The sequence below is a fragment of the Onychomys torridus genome, chromosome 3 (genome assembly GCF_903995425.1).
Source record: "Onychomys torridus chromosome 3, mOncTor1.1, whole genome shotgun sequence".
In the NCBI taxonomy this organism is placed as follows: domain Eukaryota; kingdom Metazoa; phylum Chordata; class Mammalia; order Rodentia; family Cricetidae; genus Onychomys; species Onychomys torridus.
The window spans coordinates 110,756,702-110,776,880 of NC_050445.1; the positions used below are offsets into that span (position 1 = coordinate 110,756,702).

Here is a 20,179-nt window from a genome sequence, read left to right on the forward strand (position 1 = left end):
TAGTCTGCTTTTCCTGCCTAATCTCATCCTGTCCAGTTATTGACCAATCAGCTTCTTTATTAAACTAATCACAATGTAATTTACAGTGTACAGAAGGATTATTCCACAGAAACTTGTTTTCTTCCCTGTTTCTTAAACCTACCAGTACATTCATAGAATTGTTATATAAACTAAAATAAAAGGCAACCAGTTTAAACTTGAGTAGAGACATGGTAGGGATGGAGTCCAGGGCCTCATGCTTGCTAAGTGCACATGTTCCCAACACTAAGCTAGACCCTCAGCTCTAAATTGGAATTTTATATTGCAAGACAACTAGGAATTTTTGTAAAATTTAATTTAGCTAGGTTTATTTTTTGTCTGGTTTTTGGTGGTGATGGTTTTTTCCCCTAAATTTAGCAATATGTATGAGTCTCTACTGTGTTCCAAAATGTCTTAATTTTTTCCTTCCTTCCTTCTTTTCCTTCCTTCCCTCCTTCCATCCTTCCCTTCCCTTTTTCTTTTTTTTTAAAAGTAAATCTTTGAATTTTATTTTATTTGTTTACAGTGTTCTGCTTGCATGTATGTCTGCAGGCCAGAAGAGGGCACCAGATCTCATTACAGATGGTTATGAGCCACCATGTGGTTGCTGGGAATTGAACTCAGGACCTCTGGAAGAGCAGTGGGTGCTCTTAACCTCTGAGCCATCTCTCCAGCCCCCACTTTTTCTTTTAAGATTGGTGCTGTAGGGTCTGTCTGTCTGTGCAGCCATGACTGTCCTGGAACTCATGCTGTAGACTAGGCTGGCCTTGCACTCAAAAAGATGCACTTACCTCTGCTGGAATTAAGGTCTTGAGCCACCATCCAGCTTATCTCTTAGTATCTTTGTCAGTGCTTCAGGTCAAAAATCATTAAGGTGGTTTCTATTTGTTTATCTGTTTGTTTACTAGCAATTCTGTTTGTAGCCTTTGGGGTGGAAAGAATGGCTCAGTGATTAGGAGCACTGGCTGCTCTTTGCAAAAGGACCCGGGTTCAGCTGCCCAGATCACTGTTTACAACTACAGTTCTGAGGGATCTGACACCCTCTTCTGCTCTCCAGGCATTAGGCATGCAACTTGGTGCACAAGTGCAGGCACACACACACATAGCTAAATCCTTTTATAAGGTTGAATCCTGTTAAGCCAGCCTGGTGTCTTCATGCATCTGCTCAGCTTCATGCCCCAAGTGTATTAGTTGTCCCAATGAAACATACTTTTTGAAAATCTTCATTTTATAGCTATACATTTTTTTATTGTTGAGGCATTTTGTATAGTATGCACACGTTCTTGTGGAGAAACACTTTCAGAAAAAGAATCTCAGCCAGATGGTGGTGGTGCATGCCTTTAATCCCAGCACTTGGGAGGCAGAGGCAGGCAGAGTTCAAAGCCACCCTGGTCTACAGAGCAAGATCCAGGAAAGGCACAAAGCTACACAGAGAGACCCTGTCTCAAAGAAAAAAAAAGAATCCCAATTTTTGTCTTGTCTTCTGGTGGTCCATAATGCCCCCTCAGGTAGTTGGTACAGCAACATCAAACTAGAGAGACAAGAGATTAATTTGAGTTTCACATTAAAGCTAAGGGTTGACACCCCATATTTTAATTTTTTGGTGTGTGTGAATGCAGGTGCATGTGTACCAAGGCATGAGTGTGCAGGTTAGAAAACAACTTCAGGTGTTGATCTTTACCCCCTCCCCCTAATTTTGGGTTTTTTTCTTCCTAGATAGGATCTCACTTTGTAGCTCTGGCTAACCTGGAACTTGCTGTATAGACCAGGCTGGCTTTGAACTCAGAAGTATTCATCTGTGCCTGCCTCCTGAGTGCTAGGATTAAAGGTGTGCACCATTATAGCCAGCTTCCACCTTGTTTAGAGATAGGGTCTTTTTAATTTTATTTATTTTTATTTTTTATTTGAATTAATGTTTTGCCTGCATATATGTCTGTTTAAGGGTGTTGGATCCTCAGGAGTTGGAGTTATAGACAGTTGTGAACCTGTCATGTGGGTGCTGGGAATTGAACCTGGGTTTTCTGGAAGAGTAGCAGTGCTGTTAATTGCTGAGCCATCTCTCCAGCATGTCCTTTTTTCTTTTTTTAAAGATAATGTTTCATTTAGCCTTGTATGGGGCTTGGGGAACCACAGGGCTCGTAAAAGTCCAGGCTGGCCTCAAACTCTGTAGCAGAGGATGATGGCCTTGAATGTCTGATCTTCCTGCCTCTGCCTCCTGACAAATTTGAGCAATGGAATTTCCGGATTACAGGAACAAAGAAGAAAATGAAGCTGTGATAGATAGGCTCAGAGGCTCCTGGCACAGGATGGGTGTAGATGGACTTTCTGTGGACCACCGGCTCCCAAATAATGACATGGAGACTTCTTCATTATGAAAGCTTGGCCTTAGCTTAGGCTGGTTCCCAACTAGCTCTTAAAATTTAAATTAACCCATTTCTATTAATCTGCATTCTGCCACGTGGCTTGTTACCTCTTCATACCGTATGTCTGTGTGTCCCCAGCCCCCCAAGTCTCCTGGGGAATCCCCCTCACCTCAGATTCCTCCCTGAACTCCTATCTCTCTCCATTAGTCCCACCTACCCTCTCTTGCCTAGCTGTTGGCTGTTTAGCTCTTTATTAAACCAATCAGAGGTGCCTTAGGTGGGGAGGTTAAACAGAGACATCTTCACAGAGTACAGAAGAATTATCCCACAACAGATGGGATGACTTTTAAGTTTCAGCTGTGAAAGGACAGGAGAAGTTACAGCTAAAGCTGAGAAACACACACTCCACACCACATGGCCAGGCCCCCAAAAGAATGTAAAAGCAGGACAGCGAGACAGGCCAAAGGCATGGCAATGGGCTTGAGGCAGTGCCCCATTGTCTACCTGTCCACTTGTGTGGGGCTTGCTTTGGTTGTTTGGGGAATGGAGAACTTGGAATTGAACCTAGGATCTCTGCTGTTGGGCTCTGTCCGAAGACCTTTTTAAACTAGTGTCTTAAGACAAGGTATCATTTGCTTGCTTTTTTTTTTTTTTTTTTTTTGCTGAGGACTGAACCCAGGACCTTGTGCTTGCCTGGCAAGCGCTCTACCACTGAGCTAAATCCCCAACCCCAAGACAAGGTATCATTTAGCTGCCCAGGCACTGACGAACTTGCAGATCTCTTCTTAGACTCCACAGTAGCTGGAATTAAAGGTTTACCTTCCCAGATCCAGCATCATATGCATAGAATCTAAGTTTATACTCTTCAGAGAACAGGACTCGTTTCATTCACAGAAACTCGTATCATTCTAGACAAAAACCAAGATTAGTTTGTGGGACAACTTAAAATTGGAGTGAGAAGATATGCTCCTGGCCATATTCGGAAATCATATGCCACAAGAAATCTTCACAATGACTGTCATTAAAAAAAAAATGGGAATAGAAACCAGAATGGGAAAAAAATGCTATTAAAAATGAGGATATGGAAAAGTCAGAACTTCAAAAACTGAAAAAACATCAACAGAAGTGAAAGACACTGTTAAACTATAGAAGCCCAGTAAGCTGCAAGTGTTGGGCAAGGTTTCAAAAAGAACCTGAGACTGGCGCATGCCTTTGATCCCAACACTTGGGAGGCAGAGGCAGGCAGATTTCTGTGGATCTCCATGAGGGCCACCTAGTCTTAGTGAAAGAAAGACATCTAGAGCTACATAGTGAGACTTTGTCTTGGAAAAGCAAACAAAAGGAACCTGAGATTGCAGGAAACCCAATGGTAGCCCAAGAGCTCCCAGAAATAACAGGTGACTTGTAGGAAGGGCAGCTAGGCTGGTGCTCTCCACAGCAGCAGGGGTGGGAGAGAACACGTGCTAGCTCAAATGCAGGAGCTGAACTGGGGTTCTGTGGGTCACAGGGTTGAGAATTTAGATTCCAGCCACACTGCTGCAATAATGCAATCAAGGGGGTCACAACTGGAGACCCACAGGGCAGAAGAGTCCAGGAGAGGGTGGGATGAGATGGCAGCGTTTGAGTGATGGGGCAGAGTCTGGAGTGGGCTCCACATAGTTCTCAGCTTGTAGTAAAAGATACATAGAAAAGAAGGAATCACAAAAAAAGAACCCACTGGTGACCTCCTTGGTCTTAGAGAGTGCATTTTACATTTAGAAAGGAGCCAGGTCTGGTTTTATGGGCCTACAATCCCAGCTAGTTCAGGGTCATCCAGGCCAATTGGTAAATTTTTTAGAGCTACCTTAGGCTGCTCTCAAACTCTTAGAATTCGTTTGCCTTTTTTCCCCAGGCGTTAGGTGTGTGGCCATGAATTTAATAGAGAAAAGTAATATTGCATCTGCAGAGAAGAAATCAAATAGGCAATATAGCTTTGAGGAGAAAAAATTAATAGAACTTCTACAACTTTGGGAAGTTCAGTTAACAATAGATTGGACATAGCAGAAAGGACCAACAGAGAAAACTGGCAGGAAATGGAGCAGAAGGCTCTATGAGGTCACTACCACTTGCTTGTCTGTTGTTGTTGTTGTTGTTCTGGGCTTTACACATGCCCAGCAAGTATGATTTCCATCACAGACCCACTTAGTCAATTTCAGGATGAATAAGAGAAGAGATTGGGCTGGGAGGCAGAGGTGGTGGTGTACACCATTAATCCCAGCACTTTGGAGGAAGAGGCAAGTGACTCTCTGTGAGTTCAGGCCCAGCCTGGTCTACAGAGTGAGTTCTAGGATAGGCTCCATAAGCTACACAGAGAAACCCTGGTGGGGGCGGGGGGGGGGGGGGTGTTAAAGGTGAAATTTGCCAAGAATTTCCCAGAACTGACATTGCGCCAATTCAGAGATCCAGAAATACTAACTTCCCAGGAAGGATAAATAAAAAATGTACATGAATGGCATAATAATACCCACTTTCAAAAGACCCAAGGAAAGTGTGGCCATGGAAGCCAAGGAAGGAGCAGCCATGAGGTTGCCAGTTAACCCGCCATAGCACCACAGGAATAGCAGCAGTGGGGTGTTGTCCAAAAGGCATAGTCAGCAGGTTGTTTTTAGAGTTAGAACTCTGGATACTGACTGCACAGGTTCTTTCTCCTCTGGCCTCCACAAGTGCCCCACCACAAAGACACATAAGAATAAAACACACCTAAAGGCATGGAGCTGGAGGAGTAAGAAAGTTCCATGATAGAATGCTGGCTGTGACAAATGAGGCTCGGGGTCTGTCCCCAAGAAGAAAGAAAGCATAGGTGGCTTGGCTTCCCTTGGTGTCTACTCAGAATTGTTTGAGACACTTCCCCACCCAGGTGCAACTTTTATATCGTGTCCAGGTGAAGATAGGACTCTTCTGTACCCCAGAATCTAATCATTATATGTCTAATTCAGCTGTTACTTGGCTTAAAAGGGCTTATTGGGAAATGTTATCATTTTTACTATTTTCTTTTTTTGGGGGGGGGGGGTTTCAAGACAGGGTTTCTCTGTGTAGCTTTGCACCTTTCCTGGATCTCGCTCAGTAGACCAGACTGGCCTCAAACTCACAAAGATCCGCCTGCCTCTGCCTCCCAAGTACTGGGATTAAAGGCGTGTGCCACCATCGCCCGGCCTATTTTTACTATTTTCTACAGAGAAAATATTTTCTATAACCCTGTTTTTATGTTCAAGCTATCTGTGTATTATTTCTGCTGCAGTTGTACATAAAATGTTTTTACATTTAAAAAGACAGATACAATAGAATTGTATTACATGAAATATATAGAATATACACATTCATAGAGACAGATGGAGAAGAAAGGAATATAGAGCAATGATTTCCTAAGTACAGAATTTCTGTTTTGTGTGATGGAAAAGTCCCACAAATGGACAGTAGTATCAGGACATATAATATCGTGAATGTAGTAATTAATGAATATCAAATATAGTTATTGAATTAATGCTGCAAATGTAATCAATGAATATCACAAGTGTAATTAATATCATGAGTGTAAGTAAAATAAATTAAAAAAAAAAAAAAAGGTGGTTAGGATGATCCTGGGTTCAGTCCCCAGCACAACATAAAACTGAATGTGGTGGTGCTTTCCTATAATCCTAGCACTTGGGAGCTGCAGGCAGAAGGATCAGGAGTCTAAGGCCACCTTCAGCTACAGAGTAAGTTCAAGGTCATTGTGGGTTGGAAAGATGTTGAAATGTTTTAAGAGCATTGGCTTTTTTCCAGAGGACCCAGGTTAGAATCCCAACATTCAGAGTGGTATTCACAACTGCCTGTAACTCTAGTCAGATACTCTTTTCTGGCCTCCTTGAATACCAGGCATGTACGTTGTACACAGACATACACTCAGGCAATAATAATAAAAAGTTTAATTAGAAATAAATTTTATAGTAAAATTGATTTGTCATGTCTAAAATAGAATGTAAGAATACCCTCCGGTATAACTTTAACTAATCTCCAAATTACTTCTAGACCTAATCCCATGTAAGCAGTTATTAGCCTGTGTCTAGGAATAATGGTAAGAAGGGAAATCCATGACTGAAGTTGTGGCTTGTTAGTTGGATCCACAGTGTGGCCCACATTGGGTCCTACTGCACAGAAGCCAGGGTTAGGGTTACGGTTGTGAGGCCCATGGGAGAGCAGTGGTGGCTGTGTCACCATCTGTATTTCTGTGGAGGAGTCAGCTGTTAGTGAACACTCAGGGACTTGGCACAGACACAGAAGGCCATAGGACGGTACGGAGGCACAGGACCTTGCTGGGAACTCTGAGGACAGAGCTCCTACTCAGACTGGAGTGGAACCTGCAGGCAGAGTGCCTAGAGGCTTCCAGGCCTGAGTGAGGTGATATAAATTTTTTTTGGGTACCACAGAAAGAACCTGGAGATGGAACACATGGCACATGAATGCTAAGTACACATGTGCCATGTGTTCCATCTCCAGGTTCTTTCTGTGGTACCCAAAAAAAATTATATCAGAGCACTGAATAGGTAAATACATGGGTATCATTTTGGATATAAAAGAGAAAAGATTTCATCTGGGAATCTATTATATAGATGAGCAGTAGAGCGTGCTCAGGTTTGCAATGCCCTGTGTTCTATTCTCACCACCACCTTCCAAAAAATTCAGTTATAAATTTGAAAAGGACCATTTGATGTAGGGTTGTGTTTGTTTATTTATTTGTTCTTGTTGACAAAATGAATTGCACTTTTTTAAGTTTGAAGCTAAGGTAAATTTAGAAATTTGCCAGGAATAATGCCTCAATTTTCCACTTGAGTTTTTCCTTCAGTTTTTGTCTGCTCTGTGTCTTTGGATTCCTCCTACCATTTGCACCTCAGTTGAACATGGCCCTGAAGGACAGGGTCTGTGCTGAACAGTAGGACCTGCTGCTAGCTTCCACTCTGTTGCTCTTATCTCTCCAGATATTTTTTGTAAGGATTTTCAATTAATTTTGGTTTTGTATTGAATTAAAAACAAGGGCTGGAGAGATGGCTCAGAGGTTAAGAGCACTGACTGCTCTTCCAGAGGTCCTGAGTTCAATCCTCAGCAACCACATGGTGGCTCACAACCATCTGCAATGAGATCTGGTACTCTCTTATGTATACATAATAAATAAATAAATCTTTAAAAAAAAAACCAAAACACTTTTTGATTGAAGAATTAAAGATAAGGATTGTAAAGATCCACTGATCCGAATGCCGTCTTTGTCAGTAGTCCTTTATTTCTACTCCCTCTAGAAAAGCTTGTGGTGGTGCACACTTGTGATCTCAGCACCAGGAAGCTGGGGCAGAAGGATTGCAAGGCCAAGGCCTGCCATGCTACATAGAGCATTCAAATAAAGCCCAATAGTCAAGCCCTTAGGGAGTTCACAGAAGACATAAGTCTTGAAGTTGTACCTTCATTTTCTCTGTATGTACCTGGGAGAAGAGAGGAAGCTCATGCCACTCCCTCCTCTAAATGTGTGTGCATACACATACACACTGCCCAGCATCTCCTGAGACCAGTTGTTTTGTTTCTTATAGATCTGGGACACAGCTGGTCAAGAACGGTTCCAGTCTCTTGGTGTGGCCTTCTACAGAGGTGCAGATTGCTGTGTTCTGGTGTTTGATGTGACTGCCCCCAACACATTCAAAACCCTTGACAGCTGGAGGGACGAGTTTCTTATCCAGGCCAGCCCCCGGGATCCTGAGAACTTCCCTTTTGTTGTGTTGGGAAACAAGATTGACCTTGAAAATAGACAAGTAAGTGCTAACATGAATGTTACCCCCACAGGCCCCTTCTCCTCTGATACCTTGGAGTTTGGAGGGTTCTCTTCCAGGCTTAGAATAATTTGAGAAGGTGCTGGTAGCAGTGCTTGGCCCCCAGACCCCCAGCTGACCCTGGCCAGCTTTGATGTGAGGCTATCTGAGAGCCTCTCTGTTGCCTCTCTGTACCTTGAAGGAATTGGTTCCCTTGCTTCAGAGTGGAAGAATGCTGTGGCCTTGCGTCGTGTTCCTCAGCCGTGCATCTACCCAGCATTTCTGTTGGAACATAGTTAATTTTAGCTCAGCTTATTTCTGACCATCTCTTTCCCTCTCCAGATTTTGTTTCTGTTTCTTGGCTGGGGCGAGGGAAGGAAAGCTCTAAGGGGTGAGCCCTGCAAAGTCTGTGCCACTTGCCGTTTCTACACGTGGTCCAAGATGAGTAAGGGGAAATGGAATTGTACCAGAACTTAGCCATGGACCCAGGAGAATCACTCTCCACCTCCTGGGATTGCCTTGGTCTGTGGCACACTGCTAAGGGCCACAAGGTCTGGCTATGGCCAAAAATAGTTTGGATGCCTCACACAGGCAGCAGAGTGACCAAACCTTCAGGTCTACAGGCCACAGTCATCTTCATTCCCAGATCTGTTCTCTCCTGTGTACCTGTCCTGGGGAGGACTACTGAGTCACTCCACTGTTATGTCAGTAGTGTCCTCCTCCTCCCTCCTGTAGGTGGCCACAAAGAGGGCACAGGCTTGGTGCTACAGCAAAAACAACATTCCCTACTTCGAGACCAGTGCCAAGGAGGCCATCAATGTGGAGCAGGCCTTCCAGACAATTGCTCGGAATGCCCTTAAACAGGTGGGTCTCCAGGACTGTCCAGCTGCAGGGTGCCCTCTGATGATGTCTGATATTCTTTCCTAGATACCTTTCTTCCCAAGCTGCAGCTGGGAAAACGTAGGGTGCTTCTCTGGATGGATAGGTCATGACATATTTCTCCTCAGTCCTTAGGAGATCCACGACTTTATTAGCTATCTAAAAAGACATAGGGCAGAGCTGGGCTTGGCTTGGTGGTAGAACACCTACCTGAGATACGGAGCATTCAAGGGTAGCCTAGTGCTTGACTAATGAGTTCCAGACATAGTGAAACCTTGGGGGAACAGACATCCTTGTGAAGGAGCTGTGGACTTGTTTGTTCTGGACTCTATAGGAGGTCAGTGCTTCTAGTTAATGAGATAAGCCTGAATCAAATCTCAGTTGCCACCTAGGCAGTCATGGCTGTGCTTCTGCCCCTCACCTGCAAAATGGAACGCCAGCTGTGAAGGGTGAACTTAGTTACCTGACTCAACTCTCAAACCATGCAATGGCTCTTTTCTGAGAGTAGTTTTGTACGCACACTAGTAAGAAATACAAGGAAACTGTCGGGGAACCCATAGCTTCCAGCTACTCTCTTCTGCAAGAAGATACCATGTGCCAAGGCAGTAGTATATAGAGGCTCGGCCTGTGACATAGGCCTGTAATTCTAACTGTCGCGGGGAAGCTGAGGCAGGATGGCAAATTCAAGACTAGCTAGGACAATATAGTAGTACTGGAAGTATAGCTAATCTAGAATGTTTGCTTAGCATATGCAAAATCCTGGGCTTTGTCACAGTATTAGGGGGAATTTTTTCAAAAGCGTGGGCTTGAGCTACCGGCACTTTTGAGGGCCATGGTAAATTAACATAAGCCACAAGGCACCATCATCATGTGGGATACAGAAAACTGTGTGTCTGCAGGGACGCCTGAGGCAGGTGGTAGCTAGAAAGTCAAGACAGGCTTTCTTTATCTCCAGGAAGCTAGGTAACAGTACACTGGTTCTCAGCAGGGCAGAACTACTGGCTGTGTGGGTGGCAGCGACTTGGAATGAACTGTTCCAGAGGCAGGGGTTCTGGCTTAGAGGGGCTGCACAAAGTGCCTCCTCACAGTGGTGGGCCTGCCAAGGTAGGACAGTTCACCCAGATGACAAGAAAGCCCTCCAAAGAAACATGCTTTCTTCTGACATCCACCACCACCCCAATCTTCCCTCTTACCTGGATTTTCTTAGCATGCATGTATCCATGTGGAAATGCAAACACATGGAAAAGTCTCTCGCCTCTCTGATCCATTGTAGCACCACTGTCAGGTTCCCTCCAACCCTTGCTGTTGCTCTTTCTGTGGGATGACCCTTAGAGGCTCTGGTAAACTGAGGCTGTTTAGGATGGGGCTGGGTGGTTCACCCAGGGAAGCTCCCCAGCTGTGGGTGGTGCAGCAACTAACTGCTGGCTCTGTCAGTTGCCACCTTCATAGCACTGTCCCTTAGAGCCTTGCCTCCTAGGCTGTCTACTGTGGTCTGGTATTTCTCAGTCAGTTTAGCAGCTGAAGCATCCTTCTGTTTATCAATAAGACTCAAAAGTCTTATAACCCTGCTAGCTCAGAGTTATAACTAGCTGACCTTGCTTTTTGGCTGGATACACTGCAAGAAGCATGTCTCTCTCCTCCCAGAACCAAGAGAGCTCAAAACTCTAATCCCACCCTTTCCTTCCTGTGCATTTTCTCTATCCAAATTGCTGGCTTCTCTATGGTCAATTCTGGTCAGCTAGTCACTGGCTCCGCCTCCTGGTTAAAAGTATCTTTATTGGGCATTCTCTGCAGTGTCATCAGAATATCCCAGCTCAGCTCTGGAGGGAAAGGTATCCTGACTGTTCTGGGAGTCAGGTGATACCTAGAGTTAGGGTGCGGTGGAGGATGGTCTCCCTGCAGGATATAGCAATCTTGCTCCTTTCCTAGAGAGCCGCTACAGCTGAGCTTTGCTCAGCTTCCACTTAAGGAGGCTTCTCAGTGGAGCTCTGCTTCTTCTCTAGCCCAAGATGTTGCTTCTTTTGTTTCACTCTGCTAAAGGGGAAACCCTTGCAGAAATGCAGCAATCTCTTCCAGCTCTGACACACCAAAAAAAAAAAAAAACAGGGAAGTTTTTACTTTTTCTGCTCTGCCTTGCTCAGTCCCTTAAGGGATGTCACAGCAAGGTAGGTTATTTTGTTCAGCTCCGCCTTGCTTAGCCCCCCCTAAGGGACATCCTAGCAAGGTTCTTCTTCTCTATGCTGGCGAATGAAGATCTATCTTCACACCCAAGACTCTTGAGAAAGAGTTATTTGGAAAGAAGTAGTCCAGGAGTGGCTGCCTCTACCAGGGTGGGAAAGAACAGGTTAGTTTTTTCTGCTTAGGGATTGGTTAGTTTCATTGGTCAGGGGCAGAGATGGCTCTGATTTCAGAGTCAAACTGTTTCTTTCACTGGCCTTTCTTAGCGTTTTGGCTCTAATTCTAAGGCCAGGGCATATTTCTTTCACTAGCTCTGATTCTAGGGACAAAGTATGTTTCTTGGACATGTTTCTTTGGTTCTGGGTTTGGGGATAAAGTGTTTCTTTCACTGGTTCTGGGTTCCAGGGTCAGGGCGGGTTTCTTTAGCTTCCCCTTTTCCCTGCAATACCAGTGTGTAGTCCTTTCAGAGATAGTCCCTTGGGAATGTGCCCAGAGTGATTTTATGAACTCTTGGTGAGTAGACATTACCTTCCTCTCCCTTCCAACTTCATTTACCTCCTCCCAGCTGGGTTTGTTGGTTGGTTGGTTGGTTGGTTTTGTTTTTGTTGTTTTATAGCCTTTGGCCATAGAAAAGAAAAGACCATCTTAGCTGGGTGTAGTGGTGCCTGCCTGTAATTTCAGTACTTAGGGAGCTGAGGTAAGATGAGAGGGGGTGGTGGCAAGTTCCAGGACATCCTGGGCTACACAGGGGAAAAACAAAAAGGCCAGATGTGGTAGAATATGCTGTAATCCCAATACTTGGAAATGGAGGCAAGAGCATCAGGAGTTTAAGGCCAACCTCAGCAACAAAGCAAATTGCGAGGCCACTCTGGGGTATAGAAGACCCTGTGTCTAACAAGAAAAAGTCATCTTTCTGTCAGATACATTCGAAAGGTCTCAGCTTTAGTCCCTTTGACCTTCAGAGGACCTACGTTTCCAGTGGGAGTGAGTGTTGGGAAGCAGCTGTTGTCCCCTTGAAGTGTGACCAGTTAAAGCATTCATGTTCTTCCAGAATTCCTAGACTGTCTTGGCCATGTCTGGGTTCCTTTACCTCAGTGGTTTTCAACCTTCCTAATAGCTGTATTAACTCTTTAATACAGTTCCTCATGTTATGGTGACCCCAGCCATAAAATTATTTCATTGCTACTTAACTGTAATTTTACTACTGTTATGAATCTAAATATCTGAAAAGACCCCAAAAGGGGTCACCACCCACAAGTTGAGAACCATTGCTTTACCTGGACCAATTTTATTTATTTCTGTATCTTTAGTGTCTAGTTCTGCCTACCTGTAGCTGCCTCCCAGGTCCCCCACCCCCCCCCCCAGCTAAGTGAAAGCCTTGAGATTTTTGTTGGGATTGTATTGTCTACTTGGGTGGGCCATAACAAAATACCATAGATCAGACAGCTTATACATGTGACATTTTATTTTGTTATCACAGTTGTGGAGTCTGGAACCCGAGATGCTGACAGACTGGGTTTGGGATAGAGGACTCTCCTGTTATGCTGTCTTGCTGTATCCACACAGGGCTGCTTTGCTTAGAGAGCAAATGTGATCAGCCCTCTGGGGTGTCTCAGTAACAGCATACAGACATAGTCAGCTCTGGAGCTTGAGCTCAGTTGTCATTCATGAGAGCCTGGGATCCATCTTCAGTACAACATAAACCCAGCATGGTAATAAATGCCTTGTAATCCCAGCACTGTAGAGGCAGGAGGATTTAGGAGGTCAAGATCCTCAACATAGAAAGTTCAGGGCCAGCTTGGGATACATATAAGACCCTGTCTGGAAAGGAAAATTGGAAGTCCTGTGAGATCCCATGCCATGGGTAACCTTGTCTAATCTGAATAGGCATAGGCACACTGGAGCTAAGGCTTCAACAGACAACTTTGGGTTGACACCCATTCTGTCCAAGGCTGTCATTCATACCCTACTTTTTGTGTACGTGTTAGTACTGATGGAAGTATAAATTTGTTGCTTTTAATAGTCAAAAAGTCAAAACAATACAAATGTTCACCAGCTGGTAAGTGTCCAAACAAAAGGTGGTTCATCTACTACAGATGTCATTCAGCCACACGAGCAGTGGAATAGACCCTGGCTGTAACACAGAGGCTAAAAGGAAGCTAGTCTCAAATTAAGACCCCCGTATCTTAGAAGTCCGATAAAAGAAAACTTTCTAAATCAGGGTATGCTGTGCACACTTGTCATCCTTGTAGAAGCAGGAAGATTGCCCATAAATCCAGGGCCAGGCTGAGCTCCAGAATAAGACCCAGTGTAGAACAAGAGAAATGAGGCAGGTCTGGGATGAAATGTGGCTCGTTGGCAAGTGCCTGAGTAGTGTATGTGAAGCCCTGGCTTCCACTCCTGCATCTGGTTGGTTGCTGGGGGAGACTAGCTGCTAATAGCAAGCACAGGGTTTCTTTGGGGTGATGAGTCTTCGGAACTGATGTGGTGGTGGTGGTCCAGTTTTGTAAGTACACTAAGACCACTGTGTACACACTTGGTATATTGGACCCTAGTAGAGCTTCTACTGTGTGCAGTATGTGTTCACAGACATTTTATATTTTGGTAGCCGTTGTGAATAAAATTTAAAAAAAAATACTGTTTAGGAGACTTTCCTTCTCAGGTACAGTGCTGAAGGGTAGCCCCAATGCTTGGTGTGTGGGCACTCAGTCACTCTCACAGGTGCTAGTCCAGGAAGTGTCGGAGGCCTATCTAAACTGCTCATGCAGCCTGAGGGTGATGGTGTCACCCTCAGGCTGCCCCTCAGGCTGCAACATGGGAAACAAACCTTAGGAAGAAAAGCTGGACAGCAATCCAGAAAATTCAGTGGGACATTGTGGCATGTGAAGGGAGCATCTTGGGACCATGGAGCAGTGAGCTGGACCCTAGCTAACAGTTAAGAACTGGCAGTTGCTGGGCAGCGGCGGCATACGCCTTTAATCCCAGCTCTCGGGAGGCAGAGGCAGGAGGATCTCTGTGAGTTCGAGGCAATCTTGATCTACAGAGTGAGATCCAGGACAGGTACCAAAGCTACACAGAGACACCCTGTCTTGGAAAACCAAAAAACAAAAAACCACCAAAGAGCTGGCAGTGCTGTGAAGTCAGGAGAAAGCACCTTCGAGTGTGGAGTGTGCTCCTGTCCCTAGGCCAAACTGAAAACTGGAGTGTCCTGTGTCCCAAGTCATCAACCTCTCTCTCTCTCCCCCTGACCAGGAAACAGAAGTGGAGCTGTACAATGAATTCCCTGAACCCATCAAACTGGACAAGAATGACCGGGCCAAGGCCTCTGCAGAGAGCTGCAGTTGTTGAAGGGGCAGTGAGCACAGAGCACAGAGTCCTTCACAGACCAAGAACACACATAGGCCTTCAATACGCGTCCCTCCTCCTCTAAACAGAACAGAACGTGATCTCTCACATCCAGCTGCCAAAAGAAACTCCACCAGACACACTTATCCACCACACACGAACACACACACACACACACACACACACACACACACACACACACACACACAGCAAGCAAACTCTAGCCTGTGCCTGACAGGCTCTTGGGGCAGTTGCCCACTATAAGCCCTGTGTATGGCATTTGGCAGAGACCCTGGGTGCTCTGGGGTGCAGTGGGCATGGAAAGCTTACTCTTTTTGTCCACTGGAGTGAGAGAACTGTTCACAGTTCATCTGTGTCTAATTATCTGATTTTTTTTTAAAACGGTCTTGTGGTCTTTTACCTACCTACCCCTCCTTGAAGGTCCTGTGGGAAGGCTGGTGCCCCACGCTCCATTCTGAACAGGCTGTTTTGTATGTATCTGTTAATGCTTGTTACTTTTAACTAATCAGATCTTTTTACAGTATCCATTTATTATGTAATGCTTCTTAGAAAAGAATCTTATAGTACATGTTAATATATGCAACCAATTAAAATGTATAAATTAGTGTAAGGAATTCCTGGATTGTGTGTTTAAGTCCTCTAACGCAGGCGTGCAAGGTGGAGGGTTGAACCCTGTCTGGATTACAAGAGTGTTAGAGACTCAAATTTGGAAGTCCAGCTAGCGGCAGTATTCTGTACAGTAGACACAAGAATTATGTACGCCTTTTATCAAAGACTTAAGAGCCAAAAGCTTTTCATCTTTCCAGAGGGAAAACTGAACTAGACAATTCTCCTCTGTGTCTAAATTTTCCAAAAGGTTGATTTGCATAATACAGTAGTGTGTACAATGGATAAATTGCATTATTTCAGAAATTAAATTCTCATTTTCCCCTTTTCTGTTTTTTTTTTTGTTTGTTTGTTTTCTAATTCAACACTTTACTGTGCCCTTTAGATCAATATTCTACTCTAAGAGGAAAGGAGAACCCAGCAGACCTGTCCCAGTGACTCTACCTTTGTTCTAGAAGGCTCCTTTCAGGTTGTGGTACCTGTAGTTAGCAGACCCCTCCTCCTATCCCCCCACCAGCACTAACCCACCCTGTCTCTTGGGTTGAGCCCTGGCAGTTCTGTCCCGTCCCGAGGTCCTGCCCTGCATCATGGCTTGCTTCCCGGAGCACTTCCCCTCCAGAAGTCTACATCCTAGGGTGTAGGCTGAGTTCTTCTGTAAAGAGACGAACATGATGCCAATAAAATTTAACAGGAACAAAGAACATCTGCCCTGTCTTTTTTCTTGCAGACTTTGGCTATGTGGGACATTTTGTATGTTCACCAGACCCTCATGGTGCTTAGAGGCAGAGGTGCCTTCATGCCTGACCCTGTTGGGGAAGGGGGGACATGGAATGGAAACTGTTCCCCGAAGAGCAGCAGCACTAAACTGCTGGTGACCTTAGGACATTTGTTGCTTTCAGATACAACTCTAACCTGACCAGGGTGTGTGTATGTGTGCCACAGTCAAGACAGACGGATGGACGGAATGACTGGGGCTAAATCACAGCTGTCACTTTTCACAGCTCTCCCTGAGGGGAGCAGGAACCTGTATCCCAGCACACATAAGCCACGTGCTAAGCCTGTTAAAGTCCATTTAAACAGTAGTGATTCTTAGGTGTCCGTTGAGGTTTTACTAACCTCTCCCCAGAATCTTCAGATTCCTGTTGCTTTCCTTCCTTCCTTCTCGTGCCCCTTGGCACAGACTTCATTGTTAAAAATGACATCTTTCTGGGCATTGTGACATACTTGCAGGCAGATGAAACAGAAGGCCAAGGCAGGAGGGTCTCGAGCCTAGACATTTGGGGTCGGCCCTGTATCAGACATCTAGCCAGACTTCAACTGATTTAAAAAATTGTTTCCCCAAGACAGACATGACAGAACACCAGGGAGGTTAGGGCAGGAGGAAGGGGAGTTCAGGGCTAGCCTGGGCTAAATAGTTTTGTGAAACCTGTCTCAAAAGATGTAAATATAAGGCTGGGGGAGGTGGTATAGGCTTTTAATCTCTGGAGGCAGAGAGGTGGGTGGTGGTCTATGAGTTCTCAGCCAGCCTGGTCTATGTGAGTTCCAGGACAGTTAGGGCTATAGAGAGCCTGTCTCAAAAAAAAAAAAAAAAAGGAAAATACAGTCCCCTACATACATCTAGCTTTCTACCTTCTTTTTAAAAACACTACTTCACTGAGCACATTCCTGAACTAGTAGTGATTAAGGGCCACCTTAGTCAAATTCTGGGGGCTTAGGACTTAGGAGGCTCCCACTTGCCTGGTGAGGCTCTGGATTGCACCCAGTACTACAGAAAAACCCAACACCACCAGCAACTGTAAGTGGTATTTCCTTGACCTGGTGTATGAGTATGGCCTCTGCCAGGCAGAATATGCTAGAAGAAAGCTGGAAGGTTACTGGGGAGTCTGTTCCTGCCCCTTCCTATAGAGGGGCTTATTTTCCTTCACGCTGCCTCTGCACCTTCACTCTAGCAGAAGTGCCTTAGTTTACAAGATTCAGAACATTCTTGTTGCTAGGCAAGCACATGTTCTACCACTGACTGAGCTCCACACTACCACAGGAGTTTGTTCACTTCCTAGGGTTTAGTTATGGTCCACTGTTTCTCCCTCAGAAAGGTTTGGAAACAACATAGCACATCCCATGGTAGAAAAGCTGGAAGTGTGTGTGAAGCCTCTCAGCATCACTAGAGTATATAGGTAGAGCTGGCGTGATAATGCTGAGAGACTCTAGCTTAGATCGTGAACAAGATGGGTATACTACCTTGCCACCATCAATAAAGCAGAGAAAAGGCATCCAGATTCAAAATGTCAGCATGTCTTCCACAGGTAGCACACTCATGTAGAAAACTTAGAGCTGACTAAGTCAGTAAGGAACAATCCCAAAAGGGAACCAAGAAAAATAAAAATTTATAAAAATCATCAGAATCCGGGCGGTGGTGGTGCACGCCTTTAATCTCAGCACTCGGGAAGCAGAACCAGGCAGATCTCTGAGTTTGAGACCAGCCTGGTCTACAGAGTGAGTTCCAGGACAGGACAGGCACCAAAAGCACACAGAGAAACCCTGTCTCAGGAAAAAAAAAAAAAAAAAAACAAAGGTTTTCTGTTTGGAGACAGGGTCTCTCTCGTATCCCAGACTGGCCTCAGACTCACTGTAACTAAGGATGCCTGTGAACACCTCCTTATGCTGGGTTACAGGTGAAGCCACCATGCTTGGTCCAGGCAGTGTTGGAATAGAACCAGGGGTTTCATTAACACCTTGTGGACACTACCAACTGAACTACACATCTCGGCACCAAACACCAAAGTATTTAAAAGTAACAAGAAGGTAAAAGATTGGCTCATTAGAAACGAGATGTGGCTGGAGCTAAGTCTGGTGAGTCATGACTATCACAGCCTCTGGGAAGCTGAGGCTTGAAGACTCACCAGTTCAAAGCCAGTCAGGGCTAGCGTGAGACACTCAAAAACTTTAATCCCAGCCCTGGAAGGCAAAGGCAGGCAGATCTCTGTGAGTTGGAGGCCAGCCTGGTCTACAGAGAGAGTTCCAGGAGGGCTCCAAAGCTACACAGAGAAATCCTGTCTCAAACAAAACAAAACAAAACTTTGAAATTTTCAGAAATAAAAATAGCTGGGCAGGAAAACTCAACACTTGTAAATCCAAAACCTGGGAAATGGAAGCAGAAAGGTTAGAAATCTTGGTCCAAAAAGTTTCTCTAACACCAGGTCTTACCTTCAGTGTGGTTGCTGTGGAGAGGACCCTGTTGCATCAGCTGTAGATTGGGGTCACTGGAGGGGCTGGCATTCCTGCACTCTGGCATCCCTACATTGTAGAGCAACCATTCCCAGGAAAGTCCCACATCCATGCCTGGCCCAGAGTGGTAAGCCCAGGATCTGTTTTCAGGCATTTCAGGGCTGTCGGAGTGGATAGACTCACTTTGAGGTCCCTCCCAGGCAGCTTCTAGAGAGGCAGAAATAAGAAATTTAACTGTCATTGGATCTTTTCTAGTTTTTTCTTATTCAGACCTGCCTCTTGGCTACAGGTGAGTGTTGCAGTATTGAATGGAGGACTTCAGGCAAGAGTGTGGTGCTCTATCATGGCAACATTTTTCTTAGTAAAAAGAAAGTTGTTAGAAACAGTGTAAACATCTCATATGGACCTAAGCCTAATGTGCAGTAAGTGTGATGCCCTTAAGCCAGCGGCTTTCAACCTGTGGGTCATGACCACCAGGAAACACATCCCCAATGGTCTTAGGACCCTCCAACCATAAATTTATTTTCATTGCTACTTCATAACTAATTTTGCTACTGAGCGGTGTCATGGTTCCTAAGACCATCTGAAATAAGTATTTTCCAATGGTTGCGACCCACAGGTTGAGAACTACTGCCTTAAACTGTTAAAGAGACATGCTGACATCCTATTTCTTGGCTATACGTTCCTGCTGGGTGTTCAGGACAATTGGTGGGCCACAGTCAATCATATTTTTTGTTCGTTTCACTGTCAAGACCATTGGGGATCTGCTCCCCAGGGGTCACAGGCTTGAGAGGAACCTCTGGCTCCTCTAGGCTCCTTGTACTAGTTTTTCCATCTATGTGAGAACAAGTCAAGGGCTTTGCTTGGAAGCATGGAACACATTTTTCCTCTGTATTAACCCTCCTTTTTGTAGACTGGACACTGGGTAGAGCTCACCATGTGGGGTGTCCATAGTCCTGAACAAAGGAATAGGAGACTCTCCACAGTTAACATTTGAGAGACACCCTACAATCCCAAAACCTAATTGACTTTGGAGGGCAAGGTGGAAAGATTCTGCCTTTTCGTCACTCTGACCACGGTAGTATAGCCTCTGCATGGGGTTACTGAATGCCCAGAAGGATCTGTCTGGTACTATAGCGACTGTGTGATATTTAGATAAAGCTTGTGCAAAACCAAGCACTTCAGCCCTGATTAAATATAATTCTTGTTCTTTTAAGCCAGTTCTTGTAATGATTATGGAGAATAGACTGTAGTTGGAGAGCTTCTCTCCAGGTGCCACTAAGCCCCTGCGGTCCCACAACCCACGTATAAAATAATCATACGGACACTTATATTATTTAAACTGCTTGGCCATTAGCTCAGGCCTATCATTGTCCAGCTCAGGCCTATCATTGTCCAGCTCTTACTCTTATATTTAGCCCATTTCTATTAATCTATACTTTGCCACGTGGCTTACCAGTACCTTACATCTTGTCATGGGAGCTGCTGGCAGTGTCTCTCCCCCAGCCTTCCATTTCCCAGAATTCTCTTCTCTCTTGTCCCACCTATACTTCCTGCCTGGCCACTGGCCAAACAGCATTTTATTTATACAGAGCGATATCCACAGCAATAGACCAGTAACTCCGTCAATTTAAGCTGAGGTAAGACATCAGTGTATTGAACTCTGACCTACGAGGCAGTGGTGGTGCACACCTTTAATGCCACTGCTAGGGAGGCAGAGGCAGGCAGATCTCT

At 45.0% G+C, this 20,179-nt stretch overlaps 1 protein-coding gene and 1 long non-coding RNA gene across 2 annotated transcripts in view; one reads left to right on the forward strand and one right to left on the reverse strand.

The window, feature by feature from the left end:
- Rab7a (RAB7A, member RAS oncogene family) overlaps positions 1-15,923 on the forward strand; it is a 57,114-nt gene extending 41,191 nt beyond the window's left edge. Inside the window, exons 4-6 of the mRNA XM_036180888.1 lie at positions 7,976-8,194; positions 8,927-9,055; positions 14,501-15,923. Of these exons, the coding sequence (XP_036036781.1) occupies positions 7,976-8,194; positions 8,927-9,055; positions 14,501-14,596 (444 nt within the window). The 3' untranslated portion in view covers positions 14,597-15,923. The remainder of the gene's footprint in view (positions 1-7,975; positions 8,195-8,926; positions 9,056-14,500) is intronic.
- Positions 1,449-19,707, reverse strand: LOC118579553. The gene is made up of 3 exons (XR_004944478.1): positions 18,425-19,707; positions 8,387-8,473; positions 1,449-1,549 (listed from the first exon to the last, which is right to left on the reverse strand). It is a non-coding gene; the product is annotated as an uncharacterized LOC118579553 (long non-coding RNA).
- Between the last annotated feature and the right edge of the window lie 472 nt (positions 19,708-20,179).